Below are 14,026 nucleotides of genomic sequence, written 5' to 3' on the forward strand. Positions count from 1 at the left end.
CCTAGGTACATGCATGACTGTACATATGGCGCCACCCTATATCATATACAACCAGAGAAATGAAAAGATGTGCTGCAATTGTGTACAATGAATCAAAATGCATTCTGCTTTCACATATAATTAGAATAAATAAATAAATAAATAAATAAAATTTAAAGGAAAAAATCTATCTTTCCTATCTATTAGATCTTCCCATTATTACTCTTCCAATAAGGGTCTAACTCCAGGCTAGGCAAGTACCAGTAGTCAAATGAGGCAAGTTCATGGGGACTGTAAACTACCTGCAGGAGCTTACAGGCTCCTCCCCTGCTCCAACCTGCTACTACAGATCCTTTCTCATCCTATTGCTAGCTGTAAGGAATGCAGACCTGGTACAAGATACCTCAGTTTTTCCTAACAGAAGTCAAAAAATCAAATCCTGTGAAATCTTCCATTTTTTACTGTTAGCAATTAAAAATCAAACCCAAAACAGTGCAGGCTATGTAACAAGTATATACAAACTGAATTTGACCTTCCAATATGCAACCAATACAAGCTGCAGGGAAAGAATACTGTACAAACAGAAGCATCAGTAAGAATCCCAAATATGTGACTCCTAAAACCCCCAAAAGCCCTCCTCACTCCAGGACTAATACTCAGATTTCACAATGAAGACAGGCTCAACACATACTAAAAAATACCACCAGTAATCTTTCCCACTTGAAGATGAATTTTGGGGTTAATTTTTTTCAATATACCATTAATATATACCATTTAATATATATATATATATTTAATATATACCTTTAATATACCATTTTAGTATACATTTTAAGGGAAAAAAAACAAAAGTTATCATTGACATGACTGGATCAAGAAACACCTAACTTCAATAAATTGGAAACCACATTTTCTATAGATTTGTTTAAAAGTTAGTATTTTATAAACCAAATATGTTAGGTAAAATGAAGTGTCGATCAGCCAGATCCTTAGGAGGCAACTACTTGAACTACTTTAGCATCTCTAGGTGAAATATCAGGAACTGGCAGTCCTGATAGGACATTTCAATTAAGCAACATGAAAAAGGAAAAGTAAAGGGGGAAGAAGTGACAACAATATTATCTGGCAAGATATTTCTGTTATGTAATGATTAAAAATGCCAGAGGACCCAAGATTCAATACAATTTTCTTTACTGCTTTAGCTCTACTAAGAAGATTAGATGGCTAAAATGGATAAACTAGCAAGACCTTCTTTTGGAAACACAATCTGCTGGATTTTAAAAAATGCTATGTGGAGTAGCACTCAAAGATTTAATCTTATGGTTTAACTTTAAAAGGATCCTCTCAATATTTCCAATTTAAGGGAAAAATAAGCTTTATAGAGTTCTCACTTAACTTGGAAAGATACCCCATATATATTATATTGACGACATTTTTAAGCCCTTAAGAACAATGCAATATAATTTTTTTAAGGCAGTCTGACTTCTTCAAAGCTAGATTTCACCACCTGAAAGCTGTGTGACTTTACACAGGTTATTAAACTACTCTGAGCTTCACTCCTCTCATCTATAAAATAGGATAACACTAGGCTAATTTAATTCCCATAGTGAGAACTGTAATACATCTTAGATGCACTGTAATTTATTCTCTTTAAATCACCAGTTTAAAACACTTCTTGCAGAGCAGGTACACACAAAAAAAGAGAAGTTAATACTTTCTGAGGTCACCTTTTTCATTCCTACACTTCTATTTTTCTTTCACTAAGCAAAAATCAATTTCCCCAGTTACTTCAATCCCATCAATCCCACTCAACCTTAAATCTTATCAAGTACAGGTAATTCAACTCACTGAATTCTAGACTCTGAGAGTTGAGCCTATATCTATTTAGTATTAAAGCCCTAGCACATAGAATAATAAGCATATTGCAGGAGTCTAATAAATACCTGCAGACTGAGTGATGCAGTCAGTGCAGTATTTACTTACTGATCAATAAGATGCCCTCTAATAAAAAGGGCACAGACGTGTATATTTTCAGGCATGATCATTTAATGCTGAAGGTTTAAAGTTAAAATAACAATCAAACTTATGTTGTACTTGGAGGAGGAGGGAAGTACTGGGGATTAACCCTGGGGCACTCTACCATTAAATTCACTCCCAACCTTTTAAAAAAATCTCATGTGTGGGGGTAGGGGTGGGCAGAGAGAGAGAGACAAGGTCTCACTAAGTTGGTGAGGGTCTCCTTAAACTATGCAGGCTGTCCTGGAACATGTGATCAATCTCTTGCCTCAGCCTTCTAAGGTGCTGGGATTATAGATGTACACCACCAAACCTGGGTATGTCCTGCTTTCTTTAAAATCCTTCTGTATACAGTAAATGAAAGACAATTTTGCCATACTTAAAATAAATAGTGTTCTTCTTCAATGATAAAGCTTATTCAAAGTAATGAACTTCTCAGTGGCTCCATAACTCTTATTCATTGCTTCAGATATAATTGAATTCCAAATCTACATTTTAAAAAATTCTCAAAATGATATGCAATCTTATCACCAATGACTATCTGCAAATAAGCCCCAAATAATAAAAACCTACTCAAATTTTATCACCCGAAGGCTCTAGAAAACATCAGTATTAAAGTTGTGATTATAAAATCTGTAACAACTTTTTCTCCTTACTTTCTCAGCAACACACGGCTATAAATAAACACCTCACTGCTTAAACACTCATTTATAATTTAGTCACTTATATTCCACAACTTAAAAGTAGGTTTCATAAAGTATGATCTATTTCAGAAAACCAGAAAGCAAACAATGAATGATTAGTTTACCATCTTCTGCAAATCTATTGGAAAATTTTCATTATAAAATAAATTTCTCCCACCCAACAATTTTGTCACTGTGCTATTAGCTTAAACAAGTCTGCTACATACTCAAGTCAACAGCCATTCCAAATTCACAATATTTCTGGATTATCTGGCTTGAGCTTGCGGTAGTGATCCAGAACTATTCAGCCTCCTCTAAAGGGCATTAGGTAAAGCTACTACAAAACTGAAATAATTTTATAATAAAGAGTAAAATCCAAAAGCCTTTATTAATAAACACAAAACTAAGGGAGGATATGAAGAGAAATTTAATATTCAGCTTTTAAAAGAAACAGCCATGTTTTTTTCCCACTCTAACCACAAACTTTGCCATCCACTAAAGTGGATGAAGCCCATAGTCCTACAAAACTTTCTTTACCCTTCCATTTCTCCTGTGATAGTAAAAGAAAACTCATACATTAACCAAAACAGTATATTACGTAAAAATAAGCCATTACATGCAGGAAGGCTCTAAAAAATTAAAATCACTACATCATTAAAATACTATCTGAAGGGTGACTTTAAGTACTGAGTAAGGAACTTAACAGCCAGAGAATAGACACTTGAGGGGCCCATTCTGGGTCTGTACCACACAGGCTACCCCCAAAGGGAAGATGACAGTAATTCAAAATGCAGGGATCCACACACTATCTACGGGCTCCCAACTCCTTCCCAATTTGCTGCGGAAAGTATTCCTTTGCTATGGCTACTACCTTTGCCCTCAAAGTTGCCAATGCATCAAAGCAAAAGTGGTTGGAGATGGCAAAATAGAACAGACCTGGGCTAAAAGCACACCTTCATGCCTTGTCCTGTGTCCAGGAACAATTTCTCAACGTGGCCCAGGGCTTGCTGCAAAGCCAATGACATGGCCCTTCTTGCAGCAAGTACGCACAGGAAGTTTCTCAACAGTCCCAGAGGCGACTTCTGGGGATAATTATCAATATACTTCCATTATCAATGCGCTGCTGACAGCATCAGGAGTGCCCACGAACACAAGGAAAGGTTCGGAGGCAAAGTGTCCATTACTTGCCTTTGCCTAGGTCCCTGGTCCTGGGGAAACAGGGGCTGGGGTTACAAGTACGCCTCTGCCCTTCCCACTCCCCGCAGGCAGCAGCCGCCGGCCGGCCCCGATCCCGCAGCCAGGTCCCGCGCCTGCGGACCCCGTGGGTGCCCCGGCCCCCCTCTCACCTGATCTTGTAATTCGGCAGCGTGTGTTTGCGCTTGATGATTTTCTTGAGCTGGTTGACGATGATGGAGGTGAGTTGGGGCATGGGCCGCCCTTCAAACTGGGAGCGCACCTCGAAGTCGATCAGCGGGTCCTCCACGAAGGAGAAGAACCAGTGGGTGAAGGGCACGCGGGTGAGGACGAAGCGCAGCCTCCCCACCACTCGGGACAGTTTGACGAACAGGTAGGCGGACTTGCCAAAAACCAGGTCCACGTCGATGGCCAGGTGGAAGCCCCCGCTGTACTCCACCTCCGCCTCGAAGGCCAGCTCCTCCGGGCAGGAGGCGGGCAGCGCCTCCCCCTCGGGGCCGTCGGGCTCCCCGGTGGCCGAAGCTACCACGGGCCGCACGAGCCGGATGGTCTTGATGAAGGGCACCGTCTCGCCCAGGAACACGTCCCGCAGGCTCAGCCCCTCCAGCAGGCGCCCTGCCGTCTTGGTCTGCAGCAGCTCCTCGAACTCCACCTTGATCTTCTTGGTGACCCAGCGGCGAGTCAGCGCGGTGTCCCGCAGCTCCCGGAACAGGAACAGGATGGTGGCGTTGAGAAAGTAGCAGGTCTCCCGCATCGGCGGGGCGGGGGTCTCGGAGGCCGGGGTCGCACCGCCCTCGGGCGCCCCGCTGGAGGGCTCCTCAGTCCCGCCGCCGCCATAGAGGTACTCCCGCAGGGGCAGGCCCGGCACCGGCTTGGTGTAGCGGAAGCCGTCGCCTGCGCTGGCCGCCTCGTCCGGCGGCGGCTCGGGCTGTCTGCGGTACAGCAGCAGGAACTGGGTGAGCAGCGTGAGGAAGGAGCCCAGCACGGCCGACGCCAGGATCATAAGCAGCAGCCCCATCCCGCCGCCGCCGCCCGGGCCGCCGGGCCCCCTACTCCCGCGCCCACAGCGCCGCTTTCTTCACGCCACCGCCCCCGCTGCCTCCATCTTGAGGGCATGGGGCGGCGGGGTCGGGGCGAGCGGCTCCCTGGGCCTCGTCCGGGACTTGGGCCCGCGCGCTGCGGCGCCTGAGCCTGCAGCGGCCCGCGCCTCCTCAGACTCTCCGGGGGCGGCCGGTGCGACCGCGGCGGCGGCGGCGGCGGCGGGGCGAGGGCGGGAGGAGGCGGGGACGGCGCCTCCCCCAAGCCTCCGCTCATTGGGCGAGCGGCGAGTGACGTCAAGCGTGCTCGCTCCCGGAAGCGTCGCCTGGCAGTCGGCGTCAGGGCGCGCGGACGCGGGTACTTCACCTCTCGGGCCCCTTTCCAGCCCCGCCCCCACGCCCACATTCCATTCCCCGCCTCGCGCGCCGAGATCCACGTGGCTGTCACTTCAGGAGTCGCGGTCAGCATCTGAGAGGATAACTGAGGGCACGGGTTAGAGGCTGCGAGGTCCGGCGGAGATGGCTTGTCCGGTCACTCAGTTATCGTCTAACGCGCCCATCCCCCTCCGCTGGCCACTGGCCCTGCCACCTCTGCAGCAGCGTCGATCTTCCCGCAGTGTGGTTCTTCCACTTGCTGCCGCACGCCTCTCCCCGCGCCGACAGCTGAGCCGGTGGCGGCTGTGGCTTTCCCTGCAAAGCCCAACTGCAGAAGTCCCGAGCAGGCCACTCGGACACTGCCCAAACTGACTAAAGAAGACCGATTGTCTCAGAGACCGCCATCGCTGGCCAGCAATCCGACCAGCAGTCGCCCTGCGTCCGCGGAGCGTGGGACCTGGGAAGAAGAGGCAAAGGCAAAGGACTAACTTTCCCTCCAAAGGAAGTTTAAATAGAGCTGACCGGAGGATGACCGAAATGAATCTGCCAGGTGATTGGAAGACGAATTAGTGACTTGTCAGGTTCTTGTTGAACCCCTATATGTATTACCCCATTTAGGCCATGCAGTTAGTGAGAGCCTTCACCCATTTTACCGATGCGAATTCACATAGAGTCTATGGAAGTGGCATGGGATCCTGGTTTATCCAACATGAAACCCTAAGTTTTTGGTCATCACTCTGTACCTTAACACCAAGATTGCTAGAGTTTTAAGAGGGCTGATCTGTTCCCTGGTGCACCAGAAGAGAGAGTTGGGGGAGGGATGTTAGGGAAAACAGAATTTTGTCCCGGGCAGCATCTCAATCACATGAAGCCAGATTGCTTAGTAACCAGTGTTTTTCCTTTGATCTCTAAGTTGTTGCCTCATAAAAGTTTAGGTCCCTCCATCCACGTGGACACCACAACACTTCTAATCCTAAAAGAAGCCAGATATTCTATACATATTCTATGCAGCTGCCCCTAAGGCACCAGAGGAGCACTCCTCTCTAACCCTTAAAAATCTTCAGGCCAAGAATTCTCTTTGACTCTGGGTGATTCTAGGACAAAATCAGAGTTCTGACCCTACTAGGGCAAGTACAGAACTTTGGAACCAGTCTGATCTCACCTTACATATTCATGCCCAAGTCAGAGACCAGAATGACTATTACTAGGAAGATATAAGTCAGGTCTCTGCTCAGAAACAAGGCTCAAAACCTTGCTGAGATTTCTGGAAGGTCAAGCAACTTCTGTTCTCATCATCACCCTCTGCTTCTGGGATGCTGTCTCAGAAATGTACACCTTTTCTCAATTTCTGAAACCTTATGAATAACACTCATGCACTGGTTTAGCCAGCTTCTTTGCTGCTGGGACTAAAAGACCTGACCTGAACAATTTTAAGGGAGGAAAAGTTTATTTAAGGGCTTGTGGTTTCAGAGGTCTCTATCCAGAGACTGCAGGCTCCATTCCTCAGGGCTTGAGATGAGGCAGGACATCATGGCTGAAGAGAGTGGCAGAGAGAACCAGCTCACATGGTGATCAGAAAGCAGAGAGACTCCACTCTCCAGACACAAAATATATACCCCATAGCCATGCCCCCAATGGACTAGTTCCTCTAGCCACACCACATCTGCCTCCAGTTACTACTCAGTCAATCCCATCAGGGACCAATTCACTGATCATGCCAAGACTATAATCCAGTCATCTCTCCTTGCATTGTCTCACACATGAGCTTTTGGGGGACACCACATCTAAACCATAACATGCACCATTGTAGTAAATGTTACAGAAACCAGAGGTGAAGTGGGGAGAAGGAATATTTCACATCAGTGACATAAAAACCTCAGACTGTATGTTTACTCTTCCTGGATCTTAATGTACCCTTCACCTACCTACCCACAAGATAAGGTGGTAGTCTTCACAGTCCTCAATCTCACACTCCATCCTGTAGACTCCTTCCCTTCCCCCATCTTCTGCCTTACTCCTTAGAATACTTCTGGGTACCCAAATCTTCTCAATCCATTATTCAGTCATTCAGTTCCTCAGCAACACTTGTCCCATGCTAAACAGCAAACCTCTGGGGGAAGATAGAAGAAAAATATATTCCCTTGTGTTAAAAATGGTTAACATTTATTGAGCACCAATTCTCAGAATTCAGAGAATTAACTTGTACCAGGCACAATGTTAAGCACTTCATAATTTAAAAATACTTACCTATTTTTAAAAATATTGGAAAATCAAAATGTTAATGAGTTTTTATACAGTCAAAAGTATTTGATATTTAAATTAGGTGGTAATGAGCATGATAATTTTGGTGTTAACATACACTTTATTTTATGAAATGATGTTGTGTTAACAGAAGTTTAGTGTTTTTAGTGTTATTCGTTGGAAGAATATAAATTCAGCAACCCTTTTTTCTTTTTAAATATTCATGCTGGTTCATAGTAATTCTAAAGACTGAGAGCCACTGGCCTTGGCTCTGAAAATCTATGATTCTGAGTAGGTTTCTGAAGAAAGGAGTTCTACTGCTTTTTAATGTGCTTTAAATGACATCATTGAAATTAAGCTGCCCCATCAGCCTTCACAGGAAGTATGCATTTCAAAGGCAAAGACAGTTGAATACTGAAAGACAGGTTTTGTCTAGGACTCAAAATCCCACCAACCAGAGAGAAACTTGTGCCTCTAGTGCTGCTAAGCCCTTACTCCTTCCTGGTACCCACCAAATAGGAGAAAGCCAAAGCATATGAGTGTGGGAAGTTTGTGAGTACATGAAAAGCTGATTTGATTAAAACCATATAAAATAATGCAAATGTAGCAACATGGAGGTAAGCATAGAGAAGTTTAGAGTGTTTGCTAACAAATGATCCATCAACTCATCCTATCAACTCTGAGGATATAAATCCAACAACTATTTTCTGAGCATCCAACATGTATCAGGCACTAGAGGTGCTGGATGAACAGGATCAAGTTCTTGCCCTCAGGGGTGCCAGGCCCCTGTTTGCTTGCCAGGTGCAAGCAAACACACCAGCATAACTCTGATGATAAGAGATAGTTATTGTACTAGCAGAGCCTTCTGGTTCATGGGGAGAGACAGTTGACTATAAGGAACAGAAACTGCCTCAGGATAACTTAACTGAAATTGGATTCATGTTAAGGATACTGGAATATCTCCAGGAACTCCACTGCAAGATGTTCAGCTGGGGCATCACAGAAACCCTGGAATGGTTCTCTCTCTCTCTCTCTCTCTCTCTCTCTATCTCTCTCTCTCTCTCTCTCTCCACCTGTCCCCACCCCCACCCAATAGCGTGTGCTCACAGCTCTCTGCAGATATGCTGTGTTATTCTATATGGCTCTTGATTTCTGCTCCCCTATGGCCTCCGCATGCAGGCAACTTGGAAGGCACCAGCTCTGCACCCAAATCTAGATGGTCCCACGTCCCCAGTACCCCATGTGACCTGCTAGCTCAATCTCAAGTGCTGGGAAAGAATATCTAATTGGTTACTCAAATCCAGCCATTTGTGCCTCAGGGCTTGCTGCTTCTGCACTGCTGGAAGGTGAGGCAACTTCCCCAATAAGAGGGATTGAGAAAATGTGATGGGCAATTCTAGGGGATGATGAGAGAGGAATGCTGGCTTGGGAAGGTGGGAGGCTTCCTAGGGTAAATGGAATTTGCATTAACCTTGGAGGATTAGACAGATGCTCTAATCAGAAGGAGGCCAAAGCTCAGAAATTGGAATTCCAACAGAACCTAGAGAAATAGCAGGATGAATGGAGGAGGATAGCATGAATAGGGTTGGTGCCAAGGGGAGTGAAAGAAGATGGGGGTAAAACATAAACTGAGTTATGGAAGGACTGAGTATCAGGGCAAAAGAGGATTCTATTTTGCAGGCTTTGTAAAGTTTCCAAAGTTTGTTTAAGTAAGAGCGTGGCATTTAATACTTTTCCTTCCATCTCCTCTGCCTGCAAAATCTCAACCTTAGTGTGATCCAGCTATCTTCCTTTTCCCCTCTGCGTCTGTAAACTTATGGTCTTCATTCTCATGGGGCCTTCATAGCACTCCTAGCTCCCACCTACTCTTTTATCCATTACCCCAGCCAACATCTTCTTCTCTCCCACAACAATGTCATCAAACCTTGACCATCTCAGGCCTCCCACCCTTACCTGCCCCACCAAGCTTAAGAGAAGACCCAAGTCCCCATTAATGAGAAGAAAAAGAAACCCTAAGGCTGGCATGCCCTGGGCTTGCCTGGCCCCAGATCACCTTCTAGAGACACTCGTCTTTTCATCCTCCTCTTCTGTGGCAACAACGTAATGACTAAAAACCAAACACACACACACACACACACACACACACACACACATGCACACGTACACGCACACGCATGTGCACACACACTAAAAGGAGGAGGAGGAGGAGGAAATAAAGAAAAGCAGACAGACAAAACAGCAAAAATTTGCTTCTGCTGTGGATCCCACTGCCTTCCAGGGTCTATCTCCTCTTCTTTAGCAGATCAGCCACTTTTGATTCTCACAAAATGAAAATGAACATCCTACTTTAAGCCTTCCAACTTCTGCCTTTTTTCTCTCTTCATAGTCAAGTCTAGCTGATTCTTTCTGATTACATCCTTCCTTTCCACTCCCTTGAGTCCTCTGTACTCTGACTTCTGCCTGAACAGCTCTTCCTCAATCCATGAACCCATTCTTGCCAAAGCCCCAGTGACTTCCTTTTGGTCACAACCAATAGACTTTTAAAAATTTTTTTCATCAGAGGATCCAAGGATCCTCTGATAATGTGGATCATTTCTTCTTTCTTGAAACCCTTCCATTCCTTGGTAACACCATAAAGGACATCAACTGGAGGTAAATGTAAAACATGCTTCCTTGTTTAGGTTGCAATGCAGAGAAATTGCCACTTGAATGTTGCCTGCCATTTCTGTGTCTAGAGATGATGACAGAAAAATGTCTTCCATGAAGAACCCCCTGGGTTCTTCCTGGATGCAGGAATGCCAGCTGCTCCAATTTTGCCACCATTGAGAGAGTTCCTGGGAGTAAGACCTCAAGGCTAAAATTAGAAAAGACTGGGCAAGATGCTCAGCCTACCTGAGTGGTACTTTCAGGAATTAAATAATAGGTGAGTTGGTTCCCATCCTCCTGAATGACTCAATATTTTATGGAATAGTGGAAGGACAGTATTGTTTATTTTCTCTTTCTCAATTGAAATGAAAAACTGCTTCTAACAATACATTGAGGAGAGTCTATCAGAAACTCTAAATTCTATCTACTTTATACTTTAATCATTGTACTTGACAAACTCAAACTTCTTATCTTTCTTTTAAGGCTATCTACCAATTTCAACTCCCTTTCATTACAATTCAGAAACCTAACTAAATCCTGGCACCAGGCTTCTAAGAAGGTCATTTTGACACTTTTCTTTCTTGGAACAACCATAATCAGATCCTTTTCAAATGGATGAGGCCTTAACTAGCATTTGCATTCCCCCCAAACTGTCCTCCAATCTGTTCCATTTCTGTCCTTCCCCTGACAATGCTTGGATCTGGGCCATTGTCATCTGAACCCTTTAAGTTCAGACTTGAATATTCCTCTCAAGGAGGCTCTCCTTGACTTGGCCCCTGTCTCTTGCTCATATAAATCTTGTGCCTTCCCTATTCTGATGCTTTGTAGAAGAGACTGCTAGTAGTTTCTCCCATATCCATTCACTCCTTCCATCATTTCAAAGAAGAATATGAGACCAGCAAATTCTTCAGCTTAAAAAAAAAAAATCTTTCCCCAACCAGCCTTGCAGATAAGAGTGGTCAATATGATATAAGCAGATGTTGTTGGGCGGGAGCTCTTTAAAGAATTCTGACTCAACATGCTCCATTTGTTTTATGTACTTCCTTCTCCCACCTTTCTGCCTGGAAAGAAGATGGAATGGCTGGAGCTGCAGTGTCAATCTTATAACTCTGTGATAATCTTGAGGATAGATGCCACATGCTAATGATGATTTGGTAGGACAGAAGATGCTCAGAAAACTGATGATATTGAAGCTACACTCAACCTTACAATCCCCACTTCCAGACGACTTTTACATTAGAGGGGAAAATGCCTCTTAAACTGTCAAACAACTATTTCTCTGGTCTCTCTGCTGCTAGCAGCCAAATACAATTCTGACACAGTATTCACCATGCTGCTGACAGGCAGCACTTACACAAGGTATATTTTGTAAATACATTTTCCCAATACTGGGCACAGTACCCGGCACATAGGAATCGCTCAATTGATAATTATGAAGGGGATGAAGAAATTAACACGATGTACTCTCCACTTTTGGTGAGAAAGAGCCAAGCTATTCTCCTGAAGCTTTGTCACCAACTGTTTGAAAGAAGAGGCTCAGGTACAGGAAAAGCCAACATGCAAATGCCCTAAGAGGCCTGGAAGGGACATAACTGTTGCTATGCTCCTGGCAAAGCCAGGAGCTAATGTTGGGGAGAATAACCTGGTAAGCAGTCATAGGCTCTGAGATGGTTGGTCTTTGAGATTGAGTGTGGATCTAATTCCTCTGTTAAGAGAGCAATGTATCTGTTGGGGCCCCAGCATACATGTCCTCACCCCTGTTGCACTTATCCAGTCTTATAGCTTTTATACGGTTCATATGCTGATGCATCCCAGTGTATTTATTCAGTCTGAGCTTCTCTGGGAAACCCTTACATCCAATAGCTCACCAGGCACTTCCACGTGGATTTGAAATGGCCTACTGAGTGCAGACCTGAGCAGATACTCATCCCACCCCAGTTCTTGGGCAGTCAGTGGTACCTCTGTACTTCCAGCTGCTCAGGTCAACAGCCTTATCTTGTCCTTGACTCTTCTTTCTCTCAAATCTACATTCACTCTGCCAACAAATACTGTTAGCTTTACCTTCAAAGTGTCTTCAGAATGTACCCACTTCTCACCACATTCACTGTCCTGGTGCAAGCAGTATCTTGGACCTGGATTTTTGGAATGGCTTCTTAACTGGCTTTTCTGCTGCTGTCCTTGCTACCCTGGTGTCTGTTCCAACACAGCAACCACAATAGCTGTGTTAAAGTATATCACATCATGTCCCCCATCTGTTCCCAACCACCAATGGTTTTTGTGATGGACAAATAAAAATAGTCTTCCAAAGATGTCCATATCCAAATCCCCAGAACCTGTGAATATACTAACAGTGAAGGGCAATTAATGGTGCAGATGGAATTGAGCTTGTTATTCAGCTGACCTTCAGATAAGGAGATTATGCTAGATTATCAAATTGGGCCCAATATAATCACAAAGGTCCTTGAAAGTGAAAGAAGGAGGCAGAAGGAAAAGTCAGAGTGATGTGATGTGATGATGACTAACCTGCCATTGCTAGCTTTGGAGGTGGAAGGACCTAGAAGCAAGGAGTAAATAGCTTCAGAGCTGGAAAATACCAGGAAACGAGTTCTCCCTGAGATTAGAGCCTTCAGAAGGAGTTCATCTCTACTGACACTTGGTTTTTTCAGTCCAGAGAGTCCTGCTAGAGGTCAGATTTTTTTATGTCTAGAACCTTACTGTTATAAACTGTATTATTTTAAGTTGCTAAGCTTGTGGCAATTTGTTATAGCAGCCACAGAAACTCATACAGTTCCCACCTCATGCAAGGTAAAAACCAAGGTCCTCCGAGGGAAGTCCAAGGTTCCAAATGACCTGATCTTGGCTACCTCTCCAGACTTACCAACCCGATTTATACTCTAGTCACACTGCCCTCTTGCTCCAGCCACCATCTTTGTAGAATGAAGGAATGATTTTGAAACTCCTCATTTCCCAGAAGAAAGAGAGGAGAAGTAGGTTGCCCATGGCCCCTGCAGAGACCGGGACCCAGGACTCCTGTCAAATTACTAGTAAGTTACTATTTCTACATGTGCTTAGCATTCTCCCTGAGAAGGACTGTGGTTAAGCCTCCCCTGGCCACCTGCTTTTATGGCAGGAAAAAAAAAATGACTAATTATATAATTGTGATCAAAGTATATAAATAATTTATGTGCTGTTGTCAGTAATTACCTAAAGGATTAAAAATAACATGTAATTGTATTTAAAAAGTATCAAATTGGAATATATTTCCATCAAATGTAAAATGAAAGTGAATGTAGAAATAAAATTGAATGTTTTAGAAGAAATTTTATTTTTTAAAACATGAAAATTATTATCATTAAAAAGCAAAGTAGAAATTATAATTAATGAATGTAAAAGTTACAGGTTAAATTATTTAATCTATAATTAAATAATTGTAGCTCAGTGGTGAAGTGCTTGCCTAGCACATGTGAGGCACTGGGTTTGATCCTCAGCACCACATAAAAATAAATAAAGGCATTGTGCTCATCTACAACTATATATAGATTATTTATATAGAAATAGTATTTTTAAATTATTTAAAGTAAAAAATATTTAAGTACATCTGTGACTTTTACTTAAACTTTTGACAATTTTAAATTTTCATAAAAGTAAACTGTTGGGGCTGAGATTGTGGCTCAGTGGTAGAGTGCTTGCCTAGCATGTGTGAGGCACTGGGTTCGATTCTCAGCACCACATATAAATTAATAAATAAATAAAGGTCCATCAACAACTAAAAAATATATATTAAAAAAAAGTAAGCTCTTCACAATTGTAGCATTCATTCTCTTAACTTAGCTGCCAATATAAATGATCAGTATC

The 14,026-nt window shown here is 43.7% G+C and overlaps 1 protein-coding gene across 3 annotated transcripts in view; it reads right to left on the minus strand.

Annotated features, from left to right (window-relative positions):
* Positions 1-5,110, minus strand: part of Pdzd8 (PDZ domain containing 8) — an 84,891-nt gene extending 79,781 nt beyond the window's left edge. For all 3 annotated transcript variants that reach the window (XM_077799140.1, XM_026384202.2, XM_077799141.1), the window contains exon 1: positions 4,025-5,110. In XM_077799140.1, the coding sequence (XP_077655266.1) occupies positions 4,025-4,890 (866 nt within the window). In that variant the 5' untranslated portion in view covers positions 4,891-5,110. The remainder of the gene's footprint in view (positions 1-4,024) is intronic.
* Positions 5,111-14,026: the final 8,916 nt, after the last annotated feature.

The sequence above is a fragment of the Urocitellus parryii genome, chromosome 5 (genome assembly GCF_045843805.1).
Source record: "Urocitellus parryii isolate mUroPar1 chromosome 5, mUroPar1.hap1, whole genome shotgun sequence".
NCBI classification, from domain to species: Eukaryota; Metazoa; Chordata; class Mammalia; order Rodentia; family Sciuridae; genus Urocitellus; species Urocitellus parryii.